Source organism: Acipenser ruthenus, chromosome 10, assembly GCF_902713425.1.
Source record: "Acipenser ruthenus chromosome 10, fAciRut3.2 maternal haplotype, whole genome shotgun sequence".
In the NCBI taxonomy this organism is placed as follows: Eukaryota; Metazoa; Chordata; class Actinopteri; order Acipenseriformes; family Acipenseridae; genus Acipenser; species Acipenser ruthenus.
In genome coordinates, this window is record NC_081198.1 from 11850911 (window position 1) to 11877264 (window position 26354).

The window sequence follows — 26354 nt, forward strand, 5'->3', positions numbered from 1 at the left end:
TATTCAGATTGGTTGAGAGAGAAAACTAAGCTAATGCTCAATCCCCCATCAGAGATTCAAAACATAGATTCGGAGAGATATGTTGGCCAAACCATCACAAATTTCCATCTCTTTCTCAGCACACATTTTTTACCTGGTCCATGCTTTAACACATCACAGACAATCGGCATTTATTTCCTAAATCGGACAAACTGGAGCATCCATCATGCACCAAGGTCTACCCGGCAGTTAAAAAACACACCACTCACAATTCACCACACACACGTGACTACTAATAACGGTGCTTCAGTTTTTGTAGACAGCACGTTTTTAAAAGCACGAGTTTGAGAAGTAAATTAGACTTACAAAGGTCATAGGTCCATTTCATATTGATCACAAATTGTTTGACGGCTGTGTGTGATCGGGGTATTAAACATAGAGTTTTGTAAACTTTAAAAATCCAGTAAGATTTTAACACCTTGAAAACGCCCCCCCCCCCCCCCCCCATATCCATATCCATATCCATCCATCCATCCATCTTTAAAACCTACACATGTTTGTAACTTGACGGCTACACTTGCCTAATTGTTTCATTACTCAGAAAAACAGCTCCTGAGGAGTTATATTATATAGATACAAAAAACTCCATGCCTCCAGGGTATCAGTTCTGCACTGGGAAATGAAATACCTCCCTTCACACGAATGGGGCTGGGCCAGGTTTAATAGCAGCGTTAGATCACTCAGTCACATTGTAATCTACGCCACACCCGAGCTGAATGGGCTGGAGTGAGTAAACAGACCTAAACACTGACGCAGCGGAACAGAGGAGAGACAACAGGGTGGGGCAAGTATGTGGTAAGATTGAGGTGTCTCACAGCCTGCCCAAGTCATGCCTGACTCTGCCCTGCCTTTACCTTGAGGGCTAGCTGGATATAAAATAACTTTGCAAGCTGTTTGTCTATTTAATGTTTGTTTCTCGTTTATTCCAGACCCTTCATTTAATTGTGTTCACCTGCTGTTTTCCTTTAACTTTTTTATCGATGCTTCTAACAGTTCTGCTGAGTAGGAGTCCCGCTCTACACTACTGGATATTTTAGTTCAATACAACACTTGCACTGAATGCTTTTGTTGTTGCACCCAGCTTAATGACCCTTCTGTTTCCACAGATATGACATTGTAGTCGATGTATCATAGATACTGACACTGCACATTCAACTCTAAACATAAAGAAAGAATGGTCTGCACCAAATAATCCAAAAAGTTCTGATATAAAAGAGAGGTAGATAATAAATAATTGTATGTTTGTCGTTACACCAGGAACTAACAATAAATACACACCTATGCCATCTATCAATAACTGCATACTTAAATGACCTGCGGACAAAGAAATAACAGGCGACAGGTGGACCCAGATATTGAAAATATCAGCAGATATGTCCAAAAAAAAAAAAAAGAGATGTGCATTTAATTTCGTGCCTGTTTTCTCCAATATGATAGAATTAATTTTATTACACACATTAACACACTGTTGAATTGTTATTCCAGACTAGCAAGTCTAAAACATTAAACTTTTTAGGAATTTTGTTTAAATTATTAATAAAGTGTTTATGTTTATTTCCTGACACATTATATTATATTATAACTTAAAATATATGCACAAATATACAATTGGTTGCCTCTCTGAAGGGAATTGTTTCAGTGATTTTCCAGAAAATAAATTATTTCCTGCCTGAGGGAATTCTGAGACTTGGAACAAAAGCATCTTTATTAGATTTTTGATGATCTAGATTTAAGCAGCTTCCTAACAACAAGGCCTCTATGTTGCTGGCCCGAGTTACACCCGAAATAAGATTAAACAATGCAAAGAAGGAATTTATAATATCTGATGTGATCTTTTTTTTATGTTCATGTCATCCCTATAAAACAGCATCTTTCTCAATTGACAAATTCCTTTATTTTGTCAGTTTATATGGGACCCACAAAAAAAGATCCAGTCTTTCTGTACAGCTTGCACTCTTTTCCCAGAAGGGGACACATTAGTGGCTATTGATACATACATGCCACAAATTATGTACTGAGTTATCTTTATATACACAACTTGCAACATTCTGTTCAAAATTATTATTATTTTTTTCTTTTTTCAGCATGCTGCTTGTCCCCTAAATCAAAGGTTAGCACTACTTTTATTGTATGCATTTCCTTTCAATATGTGATCAGATAAGGGCATAAGAGATACAAATCTCAATCTGGTACAGAACAGACTACTCAGCATTGGATAACATGTTTTGAACTTCTGTAGCATTTTGCTCTTATTCTAAGGTTGAGATGAAAGCATTAATGAACTTGAACTGGACTCAGACAGTACAGAGCAGCAGTGTTTTTGTTCTATTCATACCCATTTACAGTGGAATTCAGTTTAAAGTGAACTTTCACATGCAGTCCCAACACCCCCCCCCCCCCCCCCCCATCTATCTCCACCTCCTTTTGGAACTTCCAACTTATACAAAATAGAACTTAATAAAACACCAATTGTATACACGACAACACAGGCCCAACGTTCCTGTAATACCACATCATTATTTATTTTAAATGCTACAATTTGATTTACAGGCAAAAATGGTAAAAGGACAGGAGTTTATTAGGCCTTTAAAAAGCCACTGCATTAGATTTAAAAAGGTGTTCTGTAGAACAGAAACAAAAATAAAAAAGCAGTGAACTCCAAAGCCACACCATTACAAGAAAATTGTGCAACACACACAAAAAAAATGCAATTAAGGGAAAAAAAAGGAAGAGATTACAAATATTCAGACTTTATAAATAAGAAGTACTGTTTTATACATAAAACTGTATAAGTGTTGCACATCTTTCTTTAACAGTATGACTAAGACTGAAGGTATAAAAAAGGCACATGAATAAATTCTGCTGTGGTGGTGCTGGGGGTGGGGTGGGGGCGATTTTTATTTTATTCTACTACAATAGATATCTCAGATCACCTAAAAGGATAAATAACAATTAAAATGACAGTTTTTAAAATGGCTGTATCCTTTAAGCATGTGATGAAAAGAGGTCTTAATAGACATGAACTGTCTTTTGTGTCATAAGGAGGTGGGGGGGGGGTTAACAGTTAAAGTCTTCATCCTTTACTATAATATAAAAAAAGAATAATAATTAGTGATTACGTTTAAGGCACTAACTGTGCAATGCAAATTAAAGAGAGATAAGCTACCAATATAAGGAAAGCTATTTCATATAGGTCACAGGTGATAGATGTATTTTAATGTACTATTAAAAGGCACAATACTGACTTCCTAAAAGTCAAGCACGTGATGTGACATTGATATAAACTGCCAGGAAACATTACGGCCATAAGAGACCTTAAATTTTTTTTTTTTATATTTGGGGCAAAAATATAAGAAACAAAACTCAGGGTACTGAAAGTTTAAATTTAAAGAAAAAAAGTAATTTCTAAAATCTTTTTTCAGTCCTTTGGCGATTTTTTCCCACCCAAATTACATAAAAAGTGGCAGATCTATGGAGACAACAAAAACTGAGCCACGTGTACAAGCAAGCATATTATACCACAGAATATATATATAATTTGGGGAGATGGAGGTGTTTCTGATGGACAGGACTTAAAAAAGGAAGGGGGTATTCTCAGAGTCAGTCCTGAAACATTTAAGATTATATTTACACATAAAAATGAACATTTCCTCACACTATATCATGATAAAAAAAAAAAAAAAAAACATTCACACAAAAATATAACATTAGAAATAATTAATAGCACCAGTGTATCAGGTAATATTTGCAACACAAATGTAAAAAGTTGCATAGTGTATGTTTATTTTTGCTTTAATAAAATGTTAATGTTTCTGCTTTATGATTTGCAATACACCTGTATAAAGCAGCAGTTGCAGGAAAAAAAAACAAACTGTAGTGTTAAAAAATAACTTAACAAAATTAAATCCCACTAAGATTCCAGATTCTCTGGAAGCATAAAATGGGACCAACGCAGGGATGGAAAGACGACTAATATTACATAGCAGTTTCACCCATTCCAGGTTTTACCAGGAGCTTGATAAGCCACAGTGTACAGGTAACAAGCTCAGGTGTGTCTTACGAAACTCATAGCAAAACCAGGAACGGATCAGACTGCTAAGCAATGGGAGCCTTATTTCCATCCCTGGATCAACATTTCTCTCTTCCACAAGTAGATTACAGATTTTGATTTTGTTAAAATAACAGTTTTGTTTTTTTCTTTTGCCATCTGCTGATTATTGTTACTGTGAATACTGCCTGGAGTGAATTACAGAGCAACCAAAGAAGTGATCAATATGGTAAAGATAAAGGATAAAAAAAGGATCCTTCACTGCTAGTTCTAGCTGTGTGATAAGAGAAGGCATAAAATAAGGCTAGGTGCAACTGACACAATACCTGAAATATGTATTTGTGTATGTGTGTATGTACATTATATATATATATATATATATATATATATATATATATATATATATATATATATATATATATATATATATATATAAACAAGTTGTAATGTGTCTCGAAGAGGAGACAAACCTACATGTATAGCTTATTTATTCCACAGACTTTGAAAACAGAAACCAAGAGAAGCTGGTAACTTGCATGTAGAGTCTGTTAAGTCTGTTAGGTTAAATAAGGGAGTGGCTGCTGGTTAGACCCACATGGCCTTCCTTGGAAAAAAAAACAAAAACATCTGGGTTCTGCACTGTAGATCTGTCACTCATCAACCACACCATTGGAACCAGACACCAAAAAAAAAAAAAAAATTCTATTCTGCGCCTCAAGCTGCAGTTCTTACTGTTTACATTTTTTTAATCCAAATTCTTCTTTTCTCCAAAGTATTAAAAAATGTACTAATAAAAAAAAAAAAAAAACACATCCGAAAGATGCTGGTGTTCTGTATTGAATTAAAAAAAAAAAAAAAAATAGAAAAGATTTTGGTGGAGTAAGGCATTGTCACTTCTGATATTAGATGAGGGGCTGTTTAAGTGGGGGTTGCACGTAGGTTAGGGTGTCTCTATGGAGGGGGTGTTGAAGCAGCCAGAAGGTAGCGTGTTCTTGATGTCTTCCAGGTTATCAATGTCCGCTCTGATCTCCCCAATCTGCCGGTCGTAATCCTTGATCATGTCCTCTTGCTGCTTTGCAGCGCCGTTCAGCTCTGCCAGCTTGCGGTCCAGTTCATTGTCCTTCATTTGGTTCTTGGCCTTGGCCAGCAATTCCTCAATCTCCTTCAGCTTGTTGAGGTCCACATTGTCAATGTCCCCTACAGGATGAAAGATAAAAGAAATAAAAAAAAGTCAGCCACTTATCTAAAACCACATCCATATTTTAAAAAGATGCGCAGGTAAACTTTTGTATAAAATTATTTAACATACACTGTACCACAAGGAAAACAAACATTTTCTATGGTAAGCACAAAACGTGTAAAGACAACGTATACAGTACTTCTATATAGTATACACTGAGGATTTGTGCATACATATTTCTAGATCTCTACTGTAACCTCGTAGAAGTGGTGATGGTTACCTAGTTGTTTGAGCAGATCATTAATGGTGCCCAAGACATTCTTCACTGCATTCTTTGCTTTTCTGGCATTATCTTCAGCTTCTTGGGCAGCCTGGGAGGCCTACAGAACAAGAGACAAGAATCATCTTTGTTATACTGTACATGGGTGGACAAACGATGGTTCTGGCTTGAAAATAATACGGCCTTTAACTGCTATTGCTGGATTTTTAGATACCCTATACCACAGGCACCCCATCCCCAGGTCCCCAGACTCACCATGCCTGCCATCATCATGTCCTGGTCAGCCTCCGCCGCCTTCTTGGCCAGATCGTCCTCAGCTGCCTTCAGCTGGTCCATCATGTTGTTCACTTCATCATCCAGCTTCATCGTATTATCAAAGGTCTGCTCTGCATCTGACTTGGTCTTTGCAGCATTCTGTAGGTAACAGGCACATCAATTCAGCGCAAGCTCATCAAGATAGTATGTCAATGTCAGTGTACTGTACCGTTTGATTTGATCATACTGTGCCAAAAGGGTTGCAGTGGCAGACTCCAACCGTCTATTTCCACATTAAACCTGAGCTTGTCGGAAATGTGTGACTGAATTTGGAAGATGATTCTGGATCACCAAAGTCTGTGACTTTGAGAGTATGTATTAAAAACATTGAAAAATAGCATGCGATTATTATAGTATTCGTATCCTACCTTCTGCACAGCACTGGCAATCTTCTCTGCCTCTTCTGCCTTTTTTTTTGCCTCCTTGGCATCTGCCCCAGCGTTGCCAAGTGCCGCCTCTGCCTGCTTGGTCTTCTCATTGGCTGCGATGATGGTTGCATTGATCCCCGGGATCTTTTTCATTGCATCCTCCGCTGCCGTCTTATTGTCATTCACTCGTCTGTCAAAATCTGACAATTCACAAGGCAAGAAGCACATTAGCTCTCACGGCAGTCACTTGTGAAATGAATATGATTTCTTCTTTAACAGAGAACATGGTCCTCTACTCAAAAGTAGCAATAATTTTAATTTTTCAGTATACCATAAGCTAAAACTAAACAAAAACTTGCATGTAGATATGAGCTTAGGGAGGTTGGAAACTTGTGTCCTTTCGGCTTGCCAGTCCGCTTTCAGGCTTTAAAGAATGTGTTATAAAAACTCAGCATGATTGGTGGGCACTGCTGCTTTAGGTACTACAGGTGACAAGTCTACAGAAAGCAGCAGGGGAGCCCTGCTCTTACCATTCAGGTTGGTGAGAATGTCCTGTGCCTCCTGGTAAGTGGCTCTCCCTTTCTTAGCGGCCTCCTCAGCCAGGGCCTTGGCTGCATCAGCTCGAGCAAGCAGCTGGTCTGCGGTCTACAAAGAGGGAGGTAAAGTGTATTTCTACTGGAAATGGATAAGCTTTAAAAGTCAGAACACCCACTGCATATTTATATTGATATGATGAGGATCAGAATGAGCTGAGGATATACAGTAACATTACAGTTATTAAAAAAGTAGACCATAACATATTCATCTAAAAAGTGCCCCATAGCTCACAATATCTCTTCTACAAGGAAGCCTCTAGGTGGTAGTGTGGGAATAATGTTTTGGACAGCTTGTGGAGCACATACCTGCTGCTCGGTTTTTCCTTTGTCCAGAAGCTTTTGAACCTCCATTTCCTTCCCTCGGAGGTCATCTCTGAGATCTTCATAGTCCTTAGCCTTCCTGTCGATCAGGGAGTCTAGTTCCGCAGCTTCCTTCTTGATCTTGTTTGCCTCGTTCTAAAAGTGGGAGAATTGTATAATTGTTAATTGCACTCCTTTCTCACTCATAAGCCATATTTAAAGACACTAGACAGTACCAGATGTCGGCATTTTAAATAGGTTTAACCAGAAGAAAAAGATTGCAAATCAGCAAATTGGGAGATGGGGGCTTGTGCTACAAGTCTTAGCTATAGCTGTCAATAAAGAGATCACTGCAAAGACTGCTTGGGATGGGTATGGATTCAATTAGACAGTTAACAGGATACTTACTTCAAGTGCCTTAGTGTCCACTGGTGGCAGGCTGGTCAGGTTGGCATAGATCTGCAATGCTTTGTTTCCAGCTTCCTCTGCCTCAGCATGGACCTTGTTGGCCTGCTTCTCTAGGTCTTTGGCAATGCTCTTCGCTTCATTGTACCTGAAAACAAGCCAAGCACACTATTCAAACAAAGTTGGACACATGCAAGGAATAAAGTCATTAAGTTACAGGAAAAAACTTAATTAAAAAATCCTTGAGGAGATCTGAGCTTTTGACTGCACCTTTTGCATTTAACTTTAAATTTATAGTCTGTATTCTACCCTGTGTACAAACATGCCTAGTTTGTAACTCCTATGTCAGGGGTTCATTTAATGTTCAACAGTAAGGCTGTGGGTTCTGTACTTACTTTTTGTTGAGATCATCAATGTCCTTGCTGGTCTGTCCCTCACCAGCCAGTGTCTTCAGTAGCAGATTGTAGGCTTCAGTGGAGGTGTCATTGGCACTCTTAGCTGTCTTCTCAATTTCATCTGCTTCCTTCTTATGCCTGGGTGAAAAATGAAGAGTATGATAAGAACCAAGAGACCATGATATCTACCAGCAGGTGTCACCACAGGGCAATGTTTCAGCATAAAAAGCTGAATGAACGGACAGGTTTAACTCTTACTTGTCTGCTAGCTTGCGGGCCTCCTCGGCCAACAGGGTCATATTGTTGGGATCCCCAGTCGAGGTTGGAGGTTTGATGTCCTGTACGAAGCAATAAGAAAAAGGAAATACATCAGTTTTGGTCAGAGCTTTTGATGCGGGGGGGGGGGGGGGGGGGGATCAGTTGACATTAGGTTAAACACTTACCACTTTCAAGATGGCGTCCTTGGCCTTCTCCAGCTCACGCCGGGCGTTCTCAATCAGGTTCTCTGCTTCCCGCACGCGGTCTCGGGACCTGTCTGCTAGGGTTCCTGTGCTCGCCACTGTGCTGTTAATGTTCTGCAGCCGGCCATACTGAGTGGTCAGGGTGTTGTTGATTTCACCCAGACGGTCAAGAAGGCCTTTATCTACATCTAAAAAGGGGAAGATTTTCAAAGTAGCATATTAAAATATTAAACACATGCGATGAATATTGGTTTTACCGTTTACCATTATGTGACAGATACATTGTGGTTACCCTTTTAGTGAATAGGGTTGGACTATTCCAGTCTTGTTGTCAATTTAATTGAACCGATTACACCGCCTAATGTTTAATTATACCTATAAAGCTAGGACTGAAATGCCGCAGCCTTCCTTACTGTTTTTATGGACTACTGCCCAAACAGTCCCTTAGGGACCCTTAGTAAGATCCTCACCCTTGCTGTTCTGAGCATCCTGCAGCAGGTCCATGATGGCTTTCTCAGCGTCCTTGAGCCGGTCCTCGAATGCCTTGTCACTAACTGTCTCCTGGCTGGAGCCAAGGTTTTCAATCAGGTTCTCCAGCTCACGTAGCTTCTGCCTCTGCTGGTTCACCTAGGGTAGGGAAGATACTTCTAATTCTCTGCTTTTAATAACAGTGAATATCAGCCAGGAAAGTCCAATGGAATTGTGTGCTGTGAAGCCACTCTTAGCAATCTGGATCTTTAATGAAGGAGAATGACCTGGGTATTCCAGACTGGTTATTTCGAATCCCCGATTTGCAACGTGAACGTGGATATCAAGATCAGTACATGATATAGCAGGACTGCTGGAATGAACACAAATGAAAATAGGACCCCTAAGGTGTCTCTCCCCAGGCAGTTGAGAGTCGCCAAGGTTTCCTGTGTTGAAGGAGCCATTCAGAGGGCTTACCTTCTCCTTCACCAGCGAGTAGCAGGCAGGACACTCCTGGCAGCCAGGCCGTGAGCGGTTGTAGAAGTAGTTCTCCTCACACATGTCACAGCGGTTTCCCACAAAGCCTTCCCTGCACTCACAGCGGCCATCCTGTTTGCACTGCAGGGTTTGAGAGCCCTCTGGGTCACAGTCACAAGCTAGGGGGGCACAAAACAAGCGTAGCCATGAGAATTAAGAAACATGCAGGCAATGGAATGAGTAATAAAAAACTAGAGTTATTGCCAAGACAGGGATTTCCCTAAAGGTATGTGTATTGCATTATTGGTACTTTGCCACCCATTTGTTAAGTGGCTATGACTGGGATGTAAACTGGCAAGAGACAGCTGCCCTGCCCACCACATGCTTTATAGCTTCAAGCAGTCACATTACAGTGTGAAAACTATTACAGAGGCTAGTCAAGTCAAAAAGGCAGAGCAGGAACCGAACAGTGAAAATAACAAGTTTCTTACGTTTGCATCCTTCCGGTCCGAAGCCAAAGTGGTTGACCTCACATCGGTCACATTGCTGACCAGTGATCCCAGGCTGGCACTCACACTGACCACTGTGGATATCACACTGACCGTTCGTGGAACCAATGGCATTACACTCACATCTGTGGGGCAGCAATGATGACACAGGTCAATAACAGGGAACATATGAACCATGTAAAACAAACATATTGGCTAAATAATAGGTTATAAAAAATACAGGAATGTTTTTAAAAACAAAAAACAATACATTTACTAAAATGTAGTTTATTTTGTTAGACTAATTGGTAAATTATTAATACATCTGGGCCATGAATGCTCTGTGAAACTGTAGAATTTACTTATAAGTAACATACATTGGATAGTAGTAGTCCTTATGAAAGAACAATATCTATTGTATGAGTAAAATAGTCTTGGGGGGGATTCCAATGGCAGTAAAATGGCTTGCACACTGACTGACAGCATAAACAGAGACACAGTTTAGGTGCTGGTTTCCTTGCTTACCGTTCACAGCCCTGGCCGCTGAGCAGATTGTAGAAGCCGGGTTGGCAGGCACTACAGTCTCGGTTGGTGACGTGAGGCAGACATTCGCACTGGCCAGTGACCTGGGAGCAGGTGGTCTGTCTGTCCACAGTGCCATATGGAGAGCAGCCACACGCTGAGGTGAGAGAGAAGACCCTGGAGTCAGCTAGGACTTACTAAAAGCACTATGCCTCATTACCTGATATCACTGCACACAGTATTCTGCAAAAAAAAGTAAGTGGTCCCAAGCACATTTACATGTTATCATCAAGTACATAGCTACTAGCATGTTTTGCCTTTGGAGACATTCGCTAGATCTGACCAAAATGCAAAATGAAAAGAAAAGGCCCTCACGTTTGCACTTGTCGGCAGTGTCGGTGTTCAATGCGTTGCCGAAGAAGCCGTCATTGCAGCGGTCGCAGTAGAAGCCGGCAGTGTTGTAGGTGCACTTCAGGCACTCCCCAGTCTGCCGGTCACAGTTGCCCACAGCGTTGGGGTCGATGTTGTTGTTGCACTGGCACGCTCTACAGGCTCGGATAGGGCCATTCTCACCCAAGGGGTCCCCGAAGTAGCCATCGTCACACAGCTCACATCGCTTGCCTGCAGAAGACAAGTGGGAAATTGTGGGATATACTGTCAGCTAGTGTTTTTAATACCAACACGTACCATATTTTTGCACACTGTCCTTAATACAACATGCTTAAAAGAAACCAAGAAAACAACAGTGCAGTTACCTATTAAAATACAAGTCACATTTTATTATCTACAGACGGCAGTGAATTCTATTATTATTATTATTTGTTTATTTAGCAGACGCCTTTATCCAAGGCGACTTACAGAGACTAGGGTGTGTGAACTATGCATCAGCTGCAGAGTCACTTACAATTGCATCTCACCCGAAAGACGGAGCACAAGGAGGTTAAGTGAATTGCTCAGGGTCACACAATGAGTCAGTGGCTGAGGTGGGATTTGAACCGGGGACCTCCTGGTTACAAGCCCTTTTCTTTAACCACTGGACCAAACAGCCTCGAAGCATCTCACCTGTAGTGCCAGTGGGGCAGTTGGTACACACAACCTCTTTTGTCTTTGGGACGACAGCACAGCTGGATCCGCCCGGGCAGGGACAGGGCTTGCAATCTGTAGGGTTCCCAATGGTTGAATCGCCATAGTAACCATCCTCGCATCGCTCGCAGTTTAGGCCATCGGTGTGATCTCTGCAGTAGCAATTGCCTTAAAACACGAACAAAAAGAAGCACAAATTCAGGGATATCCCATAAACAGATGGCAATGATTTGAAAATGATCCAAACTTAAAATCAGAAAAGGATTCCACAAGGAGGCAGTGTAAATGTCAGTCTAGTTTTAAAATATATGCTACTATTACAAAAAACACAAACTGATCTTCTAATAATACATCTTCCCCTTGATATACATTACAGCAAGGCTACAGCTGTACAGCTTTATTTCTTTGGAAATCTGTACCAAGACACAAGAGGAATGCGTATGCGTTATTCATCACTGCAATGCATCAGTATGCATGTATACTTACCAGATTCTGGGTCACATGTTTCGCTGTGTCCATGGCAGTTACAGGGCTCACAGGAGCTGAATGATCCAAGGCTGGGGTTGGTCCTCTTGTAACCAGAGGCACACTGCTCACAGAACTGGCCTAGGTAACCAGTGGGGCAGGTACACTTCTCCACCCAGCGGGCAGGGGTCCCGGGACCACGACGGGCGGTCGTCAATGTGACATCATCCAAGTAACCAGCACCTGCAACACAACAAACAGGAAACTGAGCAACCACAGGTAACATTAACCTTACTGTCACTCAGACATATAGTGTAGACTGAGCATACATACCAGTTTCTGATTATCACTGCAGACCTGAGCCTAATGTTTAATCAAGAAATAGATCTCTTACAAAACAGGCAAATACATAACACACACAATGTAGAATGAATACAGCATTAACACATTGGATGCACTGAAGTCATATGCATTAAAAATCATCTCTATGAATACAGCCAGCCTATTTGGAGCTATCCATAAAAGGATGCTATTCTTTCACCTTATATCCAAATCTACAGCTGGACCTGAGCCCTCAACAATCCCTATTCAAGGCCAAAATGTGAGCAAAACAGACAATAGTTTTAACACCCAGACTCAAAAAAACAATTCACTACTCTCGTCCCTATGTCTTCGCTGATAATGGAAACCTATTCTCAGTGGGTCCCACTTGGTTCAATAAAGAAGCTGATGTTTGAACTTACTTTTCTCACTGTAAGTGCCGCGTATCTTGACTGCAGTCAGGTTGTGAAGCAGCTTCTGGAAATCAGCATGACCGAGGCTGGGCCTCCAAGGATAGTCAGTGGCATCGTGCAGCCTGTGGGGAGTAAAGCACACATTTGGTGCAAAGAAACATGCTGCTGGAAAAGACTTGCACTTGGCAGTTACTTATATATTGTGCCTTGTATCTATTCATATCCTGGTTATGTGTGCCAGTGCTCCGACCAGGCCAGAGCAGTGCAGTTTGCTTGACCCACCTGAAGACATAGGTTTGCTTGTTTTCACTGGGGTAGGCATTTCCCTGGGCGATGAGGGGCACAGCAACCCGCAAGCCCGCCCCCTCCAGCACCACGTCCTCAGCAGACAGGCGTGTGTCACGGCGGTCCACGCGGAAACTGAAAGAAATATTCTGCCCATAGCTCAGCATCTGGTTTCCCAGGAACTTCTCTGCAAGATTAAAAAAAAAATATTGGATATGGACCAAAAAGCACAGTCTATCAATGTGAACACTGGTGGGAGGTGAAGAGGCTTGTATGCACAACACAAATCAAGCCTAGCAATGTGAGGCTGTGCTGGGATCCTCTGATTTACCTGGAGCAACAAAGTAGATAGGGAAGTAATCTTCTGATATCAAGGAGATCTCACGGCTGTTGGGGGACCACTGGACCAGGGCCTCTTTGCCATCACGCTGCTCCCCCCGCCAGCCTTCAGCATCTGCAAATATATACAGAAATGAAGTATGAAACACTCTTGTATACATACACACACACACACACACACACACACACACACACACACACACACACACACACCTGTGTTTTGCAGCCATAGGATGTTGTTCATCTTTTTGCTCAAGTTGTTTTTCCTACCCAGGACAATATCATAAACAGGAACAGTACATTCTTAACACAAATCTTTAAAAAAATCTCACAGATGTATCAGACAAATTATTTTTGATTTTTTGATTTTTTTAAAAAGGTACCTCTATCAAAGGTGGCGGTGATTGTGTTAATGCTGTAGCCATCCCCGCTGTCGCAGACTGCAGAGTGCGTGAAACAGAAGCAGGCCGTGCAGCCTCGGGGGTTCACTGGGTCCAGGTGGAAATATCCAAGTTTGCACCTGAAAGACACATTAGAAATGAAGCTATCTGCCCATCAGATCAATAGACAGACAGAGAGAGTCGGGCAGACAGTTAATTCTAATTAAAAATGTTTTCCCATTTTTCACTGAAGCACTGGTAGACTGGGTCCTTTAACTCCAAGGTAAACAGCATGAAATAATAAAGTGTAATGTGACACAGAATGGGAATTTGAGCAATACAGACTTCTAGTCTGCCGAGTGGTTCTGAATCACCCACAGAGCTACAAATAACCAGATGTGTGTCTAAATATGTTCTTTGAAGCAGGGGGTAGGGACATTTAAAAGGGTCATAACACAAGAACACAGGAGTCAGCCAGGGGTCCACAGCATTCTGCAGCAGGATAAGCCCATAGAGGGCTAAGAATAAATTTGAAAGCAATGTTCTCCTCCACATTTATGGAATGTGTGCTGTTTTCAGTCAAACATACAAGAAACCGTTTGCATGTGCATCTTATGAGGTCTACCACCTATCATTCCATTATATACAAAAAAAACTCTCAATGTCTAACAAGGACCTTCAACGGGTAAAGATTCTGAATGATTAATATACAATGACCAACACAACAGGCCAATTAACAATGTACAGTGCTCCCTTATTTCATCATCTGTTAAAAGAAAGCATGTATTTTTTTCTTTTGAAGGTAAAAAGTACCTGTCGCAGTTGAAACCCTCAACATTTTCTTTGCACTGGCAGCGGCCAGTCTGAACATCACACTCCTGCGTGCTTCCTGCAGGGGTGCACTGGCATGGCCTGAAAACAAGAGGAACAGGGGTCAAAGTTTACCCACAAATGCCAAAAAGCACCTGTAGCAACAGACGTCACGCCCACGCAAAAGACAACACCACAAGAGTGAACACTGGTTTATTTGAACTGAACTCAATTCACCACACGGAACTCCACCAAGACAAAGTCCTATTTAAATTCCACCAGCGCTTGCTTTAAAACAATATACACTGTGGAAGTGTGCCTGAGTTACTCTCATTAAAACCCAGGATATCCCTCCTCATACAGAACTGAGAAAAAAATTCATTGTACTTCAAATCACACACACACAAACCTCTGTATCTGTCAATATTTTGGCTTGCCATTTTAAATGTTGTACATCCATTTTTACCAGCATTGCTAGCCTACAGTCTATGTCAATGATTTTTGTACCTGCACCCGGCCTCTGTGAGTGAGTGGTATCCAGGCTGACAGCGATCACACTTGTCACCAATCACTCCTGGTTTGCAGCTGCAGCGCCCGTAATTATCACACTGAGTGCTCAGGGATCCTAGAGAGAAGGAACCAATATTCAGGAGTTAACGATCCTGTAATTGATCTCTTGCAGGACCTATATCCAGAATCCAATATGAAACAATTTAACCATTGCCTCTCAGACAGAGATTATTGCACAATGATTTAAAGTTAAAAAAATGTAATAAAGAAAAAGAATGCAAGGGATCTATAAATCAACCCACAACCCTGGCGCACACGTACCCACTGGATTGCAGATACAGGCCAGACAGTGCCCGTCGGCCCCCAGTCTGTAGTAGTTATCTTGGCAGCGCTCGCAGTTGGGGCCATCAGTGTTGCCATCACAGGTTAAGCAGTGTCCACCGTGCCCTGTAGCGCGGTACAGCTCAGAGTCATAGTAACACTCCCGGGACTTGCCGTTACAGTTGCACGCTGCAAGAAATATTTGATCATTTTATCACTCATTTTAAGTTTGTATTTTTAGGAATACGTGGAAAGAGGACAGATTTTTTCACTGGGGTAAGTATTTCCCTGATGCAGAGTTCAGCAGAAGCTAACCGGTCAGGTCAGGCAGGAGAAATGTCCCATCTTCCTCTCTCTGGCTGGCCTACACTGCCATATGACTGCCCCTGGCCTAGATGAAGATTCCTAGTCAATTTCATATCTTGGTGTGCAAAACAATATGAAGTGTTGACAGCAAGCAAGCTATCCAGCTGTTGTGTTCCATGAGAAAATATCTTTTTACAGCTTGCAAGTTATTCACAGCTGATGTACAGATTTTTGGAAATATATACTATATTTGAAAATATGCATGCCAAATTGATAACGAATAAGGATTTGGAGAAAGAAGTTAAAATTGGGATGTATTTCAATATTTGAAGTGTCCCATCGTTCGTGCATTCCCACTTAATCGCTTTTGGAACCATCTATTTGTTATTGTCTAATACTGGTTATTTTATAAAAAAACAAATGTAGAATGTAAATCACAAGTGATATTTTAATTTGGGCTAGATTTACATCATGCCAGTGCCCTGACTTGAATCCTACAAAGCAGTTGAAAATGTTGGGTTAAGCATTTCTCTCTATTTAGGACACAGTTTTCTAACAATAATATAAAATTTTAAAAAATGCTACAATATTAGCTTTAAAAATTGTATAGTTGAAGTTTCTTGATGTATACTTTTAGTGAATCTGGGTCACCCCAGAGATTGGCATGTGTGATGGAAGTTATCAGCAAAATTAGTGTGGGCTAAACATCCCCGTTCTCACATACAGCAATGTGTCTTGCTCTCTGCCCACTCCTATCTCAAGCCTAGCCTACAATAATGAAGTTCACAGTCTTACGCAGGCACTCGTTTGGGTTCTCAGCGGTGGCTCGCCTCCATGGCCGGTCGTTGAAGAAAGGCAGACACTTCTCACAGTCCACGCCAAACGTGTTGTGCTTGCAGTTACACACCATCTTCGCATATTCATTCTCCACACAGTCGCTAGCGTGGCCGTTACACTTACACCTGTGACAAGAAGAGAGGGTGTTAGTTCTGAGACTCACATTTAGATATCAAAAGGACACGCTAAAATTGAAGCATGCTATCTAACTTTTAAACATGACCTCAAATAAACGCCTAGGTAATAAAAGAAATGAACGCCTAGGTAATAATAAAAAAGGCACGCTGCTGTACGTTGCTGAAAACGTTGTGGATTTAATACTGCATTTTCTTTTCAATGGCAGCTCCCTGACATTCTGAATGACTCATTGTATATTTTAAAACACCTTATTGGCCCCAGCAGCCATGGTATTCCAACAATCCATGTGAGGCAGTCCCCTTCTTTTAGATTTTGACAGGACTCCACAGCAAGTCAGAACTTGCAGATTCCTCCCATTATATTGTTTAAGGAGTTCCTTGGCATTCTTGCATGGAAAAAGTGAGAGCATGCTTATCAGAACAGCAGGAGAAGCTGGGAGGTAAAATGTCTCATCTAGTCAAACATTTATTTTTGTATGTATAATTATCAACTGGAAACCATGGGGACTACAAGGCTTACTGCTCTATAAGAAGATTAAAACTATACAATGATCGTTTCATTGTGGATTTTAATGACAGGTATAGTCAAAATAATCTACAAAAACAGGATGTTAGGAATTTCCCTGATCAAAATGATGCCATGTTTGTCTTGTAGCGAATTCATTAATTATAGGAATTCCTAGTATCTAGTCTTATTTTACGATATACCACTGAAATGTATTAAGAATTTGTGGCCATTTTAAATGTTTAGAAAAACTAGGACATTCAAACAGATCTATTCCAATTGAATTGAATCAGTCTTTCGGCACATCCATCTGTCCATGAATCTACAAACTCTACCCTTCTCTATGCATTATCCAGTGCTGCCGGATAGGAATTTAAGGAATGTAGCTGCAAGCCGTAATCTGGTGGAGTTTTCAAAAGATTAGGGTGATCCCACTGTTTCTTCTTCCTGATATGCTGGTACAATCTGTTAGCATTTCCAGGCTACCTGTCAAACACTGCTACACCCACGCCATCAAGCCTCAAGCTTTGGTAGCTGCCATAGAAATGAAAGGCAAACACCTGCATAGGGCAAAGGGGAGCAGTATATCACAGACCACGTCTCTGCTAATTGATTTAACACACTAAAAAAAAAAAAACAACATAAACCGCAGATACCATGTAGTGAAAATGTTGAAGGTTTTATGGCCAAAGACTGAATCTAAAGTGGTCTGTTCTGAACAGTTTGTTTTTCCCAGCGTTATGGAATTTCCTTCTCAACAGAGAATTCAAAAAAAAAAAAAAAAATAGTAATAATATTTATTGCAACCATGTGGTGAATGTGATTAATGCCTGGGAATATTAAAACACGGAGATTTATGAAGTTAGAAGAAAGTTTACATATAAATTATACATTTCTGGATATATGTTACACTTTTGTGTTTTGTCAATTGGCTGGTGTTGGCACAATGTTAATAAATACAGTGTCTTTTATATGACACTTTTATGGGGGGAGTTTATCAACAATCAGTGCAAATTACAGAACAGCCCTGCTTTACTGTCCTGATAGGGCATGAGTCCACCTTGTGACATTCCAACAATTCAGCCCCAAAGGTATCATATGGCCTCTAGCAACACCAACTTTGTTTCAGCCATGAGTCGGCTCAGAGTGCTTAAAGAGCAGATTAATGCATGAAATAAACAAGTCCAGGAAGGTCAGATGCAATAGTAAGGTGTCCATCTTGTAATAACACCAACAGCACCATACATTCCAAAATCACTGCAGTTGTACTACCTTAGTTCCTGAAATTCCTTGAGTTTTAAAGCAAGGAATTAATACTTGGAAAAGTAACAGCCACAGATCAGGTGTAGCTATAGCAAGTGTTATCCTTGTTGTGTGCTTGCTCTGAGCTAACACGTTCCCCACGATAGCATTAGCAGGACGCGGTGATGATGGTGATCCCATCTTTCAGATTAATACAAATTAAATTTGTTTTGGACAGCACATCAAGGTGGAACATCTCATTTGCAAGCAAGTACATCCAGTTGGCACAACATTTACAAGGAGACTCAGCCCAGAAATACCACCTCTTGGGTTCTTTTTGCCAAATGCAATCAGGAACTATGCAGGGTTGGATATAGCTGCATTTCAGGTTGATTTATTGGTGAGAGAGAGAGAGAAGACCCACCTTCCGCCCACTGCAAAGTCAGAGATTGCATAGTAATATGATTTTAGGACTTTGGGGTCGTTGAAAACTTCATCTCCGAAGGTGTTTAGCCTGTTTAAGGTCACCCGAATATCAGTGGCTGTTACCCAATCCTACAGGAGAAAAAAACACAAACACAGAGTTCAATAAAGTGTCAGCACCAGAGTTTTGTTTGAAACAGTCAAAATTATCATTTTTTAAAAAAGCATCAACGCTTGCCAATTATACATTTTGTATATTAGAGTGATTTAATCTCCTTAAAATGGTGACAGATTTCTTTAACCAGGGATAAAAAAAAAACACATTTACAAAAACAAAACAAACACATTTACAACCATTCAAGTCCTCAGCTAAAAAAAAAAAAAAAAAACACAAGACATCTTCCATCTGACCAAAGGGAATGAAAAAGATTGATTTGTTTATTATACAGCAACAAAGGGACTGGTGTTTAAATAAGACAATCTTGTTGCCCTGAAACAAATTACAAAAATCGATAATCTGGAAGAATTTTAGGTTTATTTATGTGATGCTAGAAAAATGTATAAGTACACACACATCCCTTTCACAGTTTTTCCCCAGTTGTATGTTGTTTTCACCTTCAATGTAAAGCATGCTGCTTACTACTAGATAAAGTTAATTACTCCTTTATAATTTGGTGTAATGGCTGACGCAGCCCTTGCATTAATGAACACACTGTTATAATTACTCACTATGGCTTTGTACATGCATTCCACAGATGATGCTTTAATTGTTGATCCTGTGCTGCACAAAACTGTTTTAACAACTTTCAAATTGCTCAAATTATTCCTACCAGTTGTTTAGTTCACAATATGTTGCCATACACATTTATAAAAGGCACTGGATAGGCTTGAAATCTGAACTGGCTTTATTTTTAGTCATGCCTATTATACTATATAAAGCAGCTCGGGCAGACTGACTTGGCTATGGCACGTGAAGCAGCTTTGATTCTATCCGTCAATTCAATCAGCTTTGATGTCGGTTTTGTCTCTGGACTGGTTTACACAGAAATAAAGCTCTAGAGTAGTTACATAGCAACACCAAGGATAGCATGGGCATGAAGAATTAACCATCATGATATGTGGTCTCATCAAGGTAAGGCAGAACATGGGGAAGTAACTGCAACTAACCAAGAGGAGACGAGACAGACTTTACTGACATTTGGAGAAATATTTCCAAAACACAGCATACAGGCTCATCGTTCTACAAATCAGGCATATGCTTTCAGGCAATCTGAAAGCATATGCAAATGATACATTCTACCATATCCAGAGTGTTTATTTCCTTAGTAGTATTGGCATGGTCACAGTTACTTTCAATTGTAAAAGGAAATGGAGGACATTTTAACGATCCACCTTTCCTCAACAACAGTACCAGTAAATGAAAGTCTGGCTCAAACATTTGTTCATGTTCTTTTCATTAAGCCCCTTAAGTATTGTCATCTGCTTGCAATCAGAGCGGGTTTATCAAGTCAAGAGACATCTGAACTTGATTAAAATCTATTGCTCAATCGGTGCATTAGCACAGAAGGTTTGGCTGAATTGCAGATCAGGAAAATGGGAAAACACTGATCTGGCGTGCTCATCTACTCAACCAACAAAGGGCTCTTATGATCCCTCTGATAATGAGAGTTTCTTATAAATTTATCCCTGCAACATCTTTCCATTACAGTAAAGGATCCCTGGTAAACAATAAATCATTTCAGGACTCTGCTGCAAAATTATCCAACCCGCTAATTTGTGAATTGTGTTGCACTGCATTAGCAATTAAGATTTAAGCAGACAATAGCAATTTGGCTTTAAGGCAGTGATAAGTGCAATGCTTTTTTTTCTTAATTTCATTCGGGACAAGTACTCGAACCAGCTACCCCAAGCCCATGCCGGTTTTTATAAAGCCTTTTTCCAGTGGTTTATTTTTATTTAATACCAGCACAAACAGCGCTGCCGCTTTTCCAAAAAATCTTTTCCAAGTCATCATCTTTATAAACAGACTACACTTTGCCCTGCAGAGAGGAGGAATGAAAAACAGCTGTTGTCTCGTTATCCCAGAGCACCTAGAGGAAATACTTGTTGATCAGACCAAAGGCATCCTTTTACAGCACAAAGACAGAAAGGAGCTTTAACATGGTTCCCTTAACATACATGAAAAAACAAACCTGTTTTTTTTTTTTTTTTATCAACCAACGAAACAACGCTCTAAAGCTTACATATCTTCCATTTGTATTAAAATTCGGATACCTTGGGGGCTCCCGAGTGGCGCATCCAGTAAAAGCACTCGCTAGAGTGCAGGATGTGCTCTATAGCCTGGACGTCACGAGTTCGAGTCCAGGCTATTCCACAGCCGACCGTAGACGGGAGCTCCCAGGGGGCGGCGCTCAATTGGCCGAGCGTCGCCCGGGGGGAGGGAGGGTTAGGTCGGCCAGGGTGTCCTTGGCTCACCGCGCACCAGCGACCCCTGTAGTCTGGCCAGGCGCCTGCGGGCTTGCCTGTACGCTGCCCAGAGATGCGTTGTCCTCCGACGCTGTAGCTCTGAGGCAGCTGCACGGTGAGTATGCAAAGTGTAAAGAAGCGGGCGGCTGATGGCACACGCTTCGGAGGACAGCGTGTGTTCATCTTCGCCCCTCCCGAATCAGCGCAGGGGTGGTAGCGGTGAGCTGAGCCTAAAAAATAATTGGGCATTTCAAATTGGGAAGAAAATAATAAAAACTAATTGGCAATGACTAAATTTAAAAAAAAAATAATAATTTCAGACATCTTCCTTCCAACTATGCAATTTGAGCTTGTCTGTAATGGAGCCCTCAAAAGACATCTGATGACATTCCAATGGCAAATATCATCACCCCCGAAACATATGCTTCCTCATGTAACTAGTAGTCTTTTCAAACCTTCTCTTCAAGCCCTCACCAATTCTCATGGAGTTTTAATTGAAGATTTTTGGTTGTTCTCACTGATGTGGCTTCTAACCTGCCAGCTGTGGACTGAACGACCGTGTCCAATCCCACAGTTGGTGAGGATGCATGGGAAAACACTCGCTGAGCTGAACTCGCAGTCATGTCATCACACAGGTGTGAGTGACCGGGCAGAGTCTTGGGGGTTGATTAGACAAGGCTAGCACCAGATGTTGTCTCTTGTTACATTCATGCTTCTCTCAAGGCACTGACTGTGGATGTTCTTATTGGGCTTTTGAATGGAATCTTGGATGCCAAATATTTGCGAATTACAAAAGGTTTCACAACAACAGATGTTCAGATTATGTACTTAAAATGTGTGCTTTCCACTCATCTCTTTCAATCGACATCCTATTTGAGTGCCACAATGAAAATGGGTGACGCTCTGGGTCAGAAAATCACTGATTTTCTTCTGAAGGTTGCTAGGGCTGATTTTGGGCCTGCCACAACCCGATTCAGATTCTGGACACAAAACAGGCTAATCTAAAATACACTCCTTCTCCGCTATAAAGAAAATTGAATTGTCAAATGTTTTTAAAAATGACTTATTAAAACTTTCCTTTAACTTGTAAAACTAGCGAGTCAAACAAGTTATTCTAAATGTCTTATTTGGTGTTATTTGTACCTATTTACTGTAAATCCAATGTACCTACATTAGTTACCAGTACAGGTTCCATGAAAATGAACATAATCCCACAACAGTGCTCAGAGCACCCAGTCCATCTAATTCCTCGTAAAAGTATTCATTCCAGAAAAGGGACTTGGTATAAATAGCTAAGTGTAACTGGAGAAAGACAAGCAAGAAGGTATCTGGCTGCTTGGCTAATTTTACAGTGGAGCAGAAGCATTGCATCCTTAAAATTTTTTTGTGACGGCATTCAAATAAACTCCTTTACACTTACAGTACTACTGTACAAGGCATCAAAACAATTCAATCTGAACTGCACTCGCTCTTTTTCCCCACTGCATGGAGTTCCAGTTTTTGACTATACAGATATTACATGGTCTTAATCCTTGGTGCTTTGTTTCATCTTTAGATCACTAGCTATATTTTATGCTCTGCAGATGCAAAACTTCAGCAGGGAAAATGCTCATTAGTTGCTTTGAAACTGCTTGTCAAAGCATTGGGGGGGGGGGTGCAGAAGTCAAGGGAAAAAACAACACAATTGCTTTGTTTAATATTTTAGCTTTTTTTTTTTTTTTTTTTTAATAAGTACTAACGAAGAGTGCCGTTGGAGTGGAAACGCACGGCAGCCTTTATGTTTCATGTTATTCCACTATCGTCTAAACTTTTGATCCTTTTTTTTTTTTTATCTATGGCCCGGAGCAGAGCATTTACCTCTGGGCCAGGAGGTCAAACAGATGCAGGAGATAACTTAAGACATTCCTCTATGAAAACCAAGTACATTGCATGGAGGCCCCAAGTTATGGTTATGTGCTGGCCTTTTAAATATGATTCCATCTGCTTGATGGAGATCAAAAGAACTCTCTTCGTAAGAAGATTATGGAATTTAACCTCCAGTGTCCATTTCATTATCCACCAAAGAACTATGCTTTTTGTCTGACATGGGGGTACAACAGTCTTAAAACAGGCATGATCTGCTATACGTGAGGGTTCTCCTCAGGAATTGTGTACAGTCGGGCGGCAGAACATTATAGCCGGGAGCACTTTTAACGGAAAAATAAACTTGCCTTACCTTAAATATATATATATATATACACGACAAAGAAATTGAATAACGTGTCGTCTTTCGTTGACTATATCTGGTTGTGCTTTTTTATGTTCTACATTTTCTTTCATTACTGTTTTTTATTATGGTAAATTATCATGCTTGTTTAGGCAGTCTACGATTTGACTGGCGAAAGACAACGTAGGGTTATTGGAGTTCACACAAAAAACTGTAACCTTTTCACTTCCTTTTTAGCTTAATTATTCAGCTTATTGCTTCATTTAAAATTGTTTTCTTTAAGTTTTCAGGGCATTTTGTTAATGCATGTCTATTTTCGTTTTGCTATTTCTACATTTTTTCGCTGTTCATTTTAATCATTTTTTTAACACAACAGTACTCACACACGTTTGGTCACCACTAGAACTGTTGCATGAAACCGCAGTGTAATAATCCAGCACCTCTGCACTTCAGCATTTGTATGTCAGCTGACAACAGCTGATATCCCATCACGCCTTTCTTCTTATAGGCGTACAGCCTCTATGTATGAACCCCCAATATCTCTCACAAAAGGAATATGGGTGCATATGTATAGCTATTATTTACTATATATCACCTTACAGTACAATAATAGGACAAAAAATGGACTGAATGATTATACCTGAAAATAATCTTAATATTTTTTTAATAAAGTAGCCAGCACAAATATAGTATTAGATGGTGGATTGCACCAGTCACCGGCTTATTTTGACCCCCTGCATTCATTATCACTATTTTAGCTTTGAAAATAATTGGTTATTTTTTTAGCAATAATTTTAAAAGTTTTAGCCTCTCGAAGTGCTTAACACAAAAAACCCGGCCCTTCAACTCTGATTGGTTAAATGTTGTGTTAATACGTAACAGAGCTGCAAGAGGGGCGGATCTGTTTTTTTCAGCTGGGCGGCGACAGCCACTTTGCCGGGCTGCCCGTCTGGCTGAAAACGCCTGGGGAGAACCCTGTACGTGATCCCAATTGACCTAGAAATGCACCTCAAAACATTCATCAGTGAAGAGTTTTGCATAAATCTATAGAACTGCTCGTCTCACTGTGAAGAAACTTGCCAAGACCTTCTTTGGACTCCTTGGTTCTTTTGTTCAGTATTAATTTCCGAACATTTTTCATTTGAAATTGCTTATATTACCGTCAACTAGAGAGCCCTCGGTTACGGACGTTCAGAATACTGAATGTTCAAAATTAGTCTTGTATATTGTATGTTTTTGTGGTCTCAGGAAAGCAAATAACATGTTTCATAGCCAAATTTCCTCTCTCTTAAACCTGGTCTCAGGACTGAGGACATTAGCAGAAGTCATTGAGGCTGTCTTGTGATAAAACAAGGTCTAGATGTACTATAGCACAGCTGTTGTGAATCTCAGACTCTACCATTCCAGAACTTAATGTCTGGTGTCACCGAGTGCCTCCTTTGTGGAAACTGCTGGATGACTTGTCTCACCCATCACCAAAGCCACAACTAACTTGAAGGATTCCTTGATCAGAACTCTAAACAATATTCAGATAGGAGCAGACAAAGGAAAACATCACGCAAGTCTGAACTCAGCTTCCCAAAGAACAAGGAGCTGTAGATATACAACTTGAAAGCACAATGATGCAAGGCAGTAGGGCATGTTTGTATAATACAGAAATAACTGGTTGCATACATAATCTAATTTTCTAATTAACCAGTGTGGGTACATACTGAAAAGAATACAAGGCAGTGGAAATATGTACCAAGCGTGTTGTTTTCTGCTCTTGATTTTGGCCACTTCCCTATTAAACCCACTTGAGTGAATCAGCTACAGAATTGTCCGAAACATGCTATAATGAAATATCGTCTCAATTATCCCTCCTTACGCAGGAATAAGCAATACAAGAAATGCATTAAAGTAACGTAATCGATTTTCAATTTTGAGCAGATGGAAACAAGTACTGTACTTAATTTTAAATAAAGAACATCTTAAAGCTATCCCTCATACAATATGTGGTAAATTAGAGCTTTATATGATATTCTGTAGGAAGAGCACAGCAAATCTCAGAGAGCCAGCTTGGGTAGAGTCTAAGTTGTCTCCTCTGGCAGTCTGTGCTTTATCATTGCAAGATGGTATCAATCCAAAAGTTACTTTCATTCCTCTGACCCGGGCAGTGGATACAGGTATAGCTTGCATATGAATGGGATTCTACTGACAGCCTCTGAATACAAACCAGCTTCCAGATTAAAAAAATAAATAAAGCACTTGGGATCACAATAAATCTTAGATGAGAGCAAGTAGTTACACCAATGTACCAGTTTCTTTTCCGTTTTTTTTTTTTTTTTTTTTTTGTTTTTTGTTTTTTTAATACCAGCAGCATTGGACACATCACATCAGCACTGAAAAAACAAGCCTTCAGAAGAATTTCCCCAGGGGAGTAAAACTATTTCACAATGAGGTGCACAGCATACAACTCAGAAACTATGCACTTTTATGCATGTGAAAACAATGCTAAATATATATATATATATATATATATATATATATATATATATATATATATATATATATATAAAATAAAAAAAAAACATTTAGAGCCTGGTTGTAGCAAAAAACAGAGTATCCCACCAGCCCTCCAATTTAAGATCCTCGTTACAAACATTCTTCCTAACCTGTAGAACGGGGCTGCTGTCAAAGTTGTAGGCACTGGGCCGTCCCTCGAGTGTGGAGAAGGCCACATTCCCCCCAGTGAGTGGAGAGATGTCGCTGAACTCGTCAGTGCAGAGCGCCTGCTGTTCGTCCTCACCGGTCCGGATGAAGCCTCGGTTAAGTTTCTGGTAAGTTTTCTCACAGGAGCCGCTGTAGTACTGGTAAGGCACCCAGGGGCCACCCTCACTGGTGCGCTTGTAGATGGCAAAACTCTCTGGTCGACTGGTGTGGAACTTGAGCCGCACATATGTGATGTCAAAAGCTTTGCCTGA

The 26354-nt window shown here is 40.5% G+C and overlaps 1 protein-coding gene across 1 annotated transcript in view; it reads right to left on the reverse strand.

Annotated features, from left to right (window-relative positions):
• Positions 1–2536: 2536 nt before the first annotated feature.
• The window catches only part of LOC117412235 (laminin subunit gamma-1-like), a 60886-nt gene continuing 37068 nt past the window's right edge, over positions 2537–26354 (reverse strand). Inside the window, exons 2-28 of the mRNA XM_034020416.3 lie at positions 26046–26350; positions 18721–18851; positions 16371–16537; positions 15270–15458; positions 14946–15063; positions 14442–14540; positions 13632–13768; positions 13241–13363; positions 12907–13096; positions 12634–12746; positions 11912–12133; positions 11405–11593; positions 10718–10963; positions 10346–10499; positions 9824–9966; positions 9333–9511; positions 8858–9014; positions 8370–8575; positions 8185–8264; positions 7927–8064; positions 7535–7679; positions 7133–7282; positions 6761–6875; positions 6231–6430; positions 5803–5961; positions 5548–5647; positions 2537–5284 (exon numbers count right to left, since the gene is read on the reverse strand). Coding sequence (XP_033876307.3) covers positions 5028–5284; positions 5548–5647; positions 5803–5961; positions 6231–6430; positions 6761–6875; positions 7133–7282; positions 7535–7679; positions 7927–8064; positions 8185–8264; positions 8370–8575; positions 8858–9014; positions 9333–9511; positions 9824–9966; positions 10346–10499; positions 10718–10963; positions 11405–11593; positions 11912–12133; positions 12634–12746; positions 12907–13096; positions 13241–13363; positions 13632–13768; positions 14442–14540; positions 14946–15063; positions 15270–15458; positions 16371–16537; positions 18721–18851; positions 26046–26350 — 4412 coding nt within the window. The 3' untranslated portion in view covers positions 2537–5027. The remainder of the gene's footprint in view (positions 5285–5547; positions 5648–5802; positions 5962–6230; positions 6431–6760; positions 6876–7132; positions 7283–7534; positions 7680–7926; positions 8065–8184; positions 8265–8369; positions 8576–8857; positions 9015–9332; positions 9512–9823; positions 9967–10345; positions 10500–10717; positions 10964–11404; positions 11594–11911; positions 12134–12633; positions 12747–12906; positions 13097–13240; positions 13364–13631; positions 13769–14441; positions 14541–14945; positions 15064–15269; positions 15459–16370; positions 16538–18720; positions 18852–26045; positions 26351–26354) is intronic.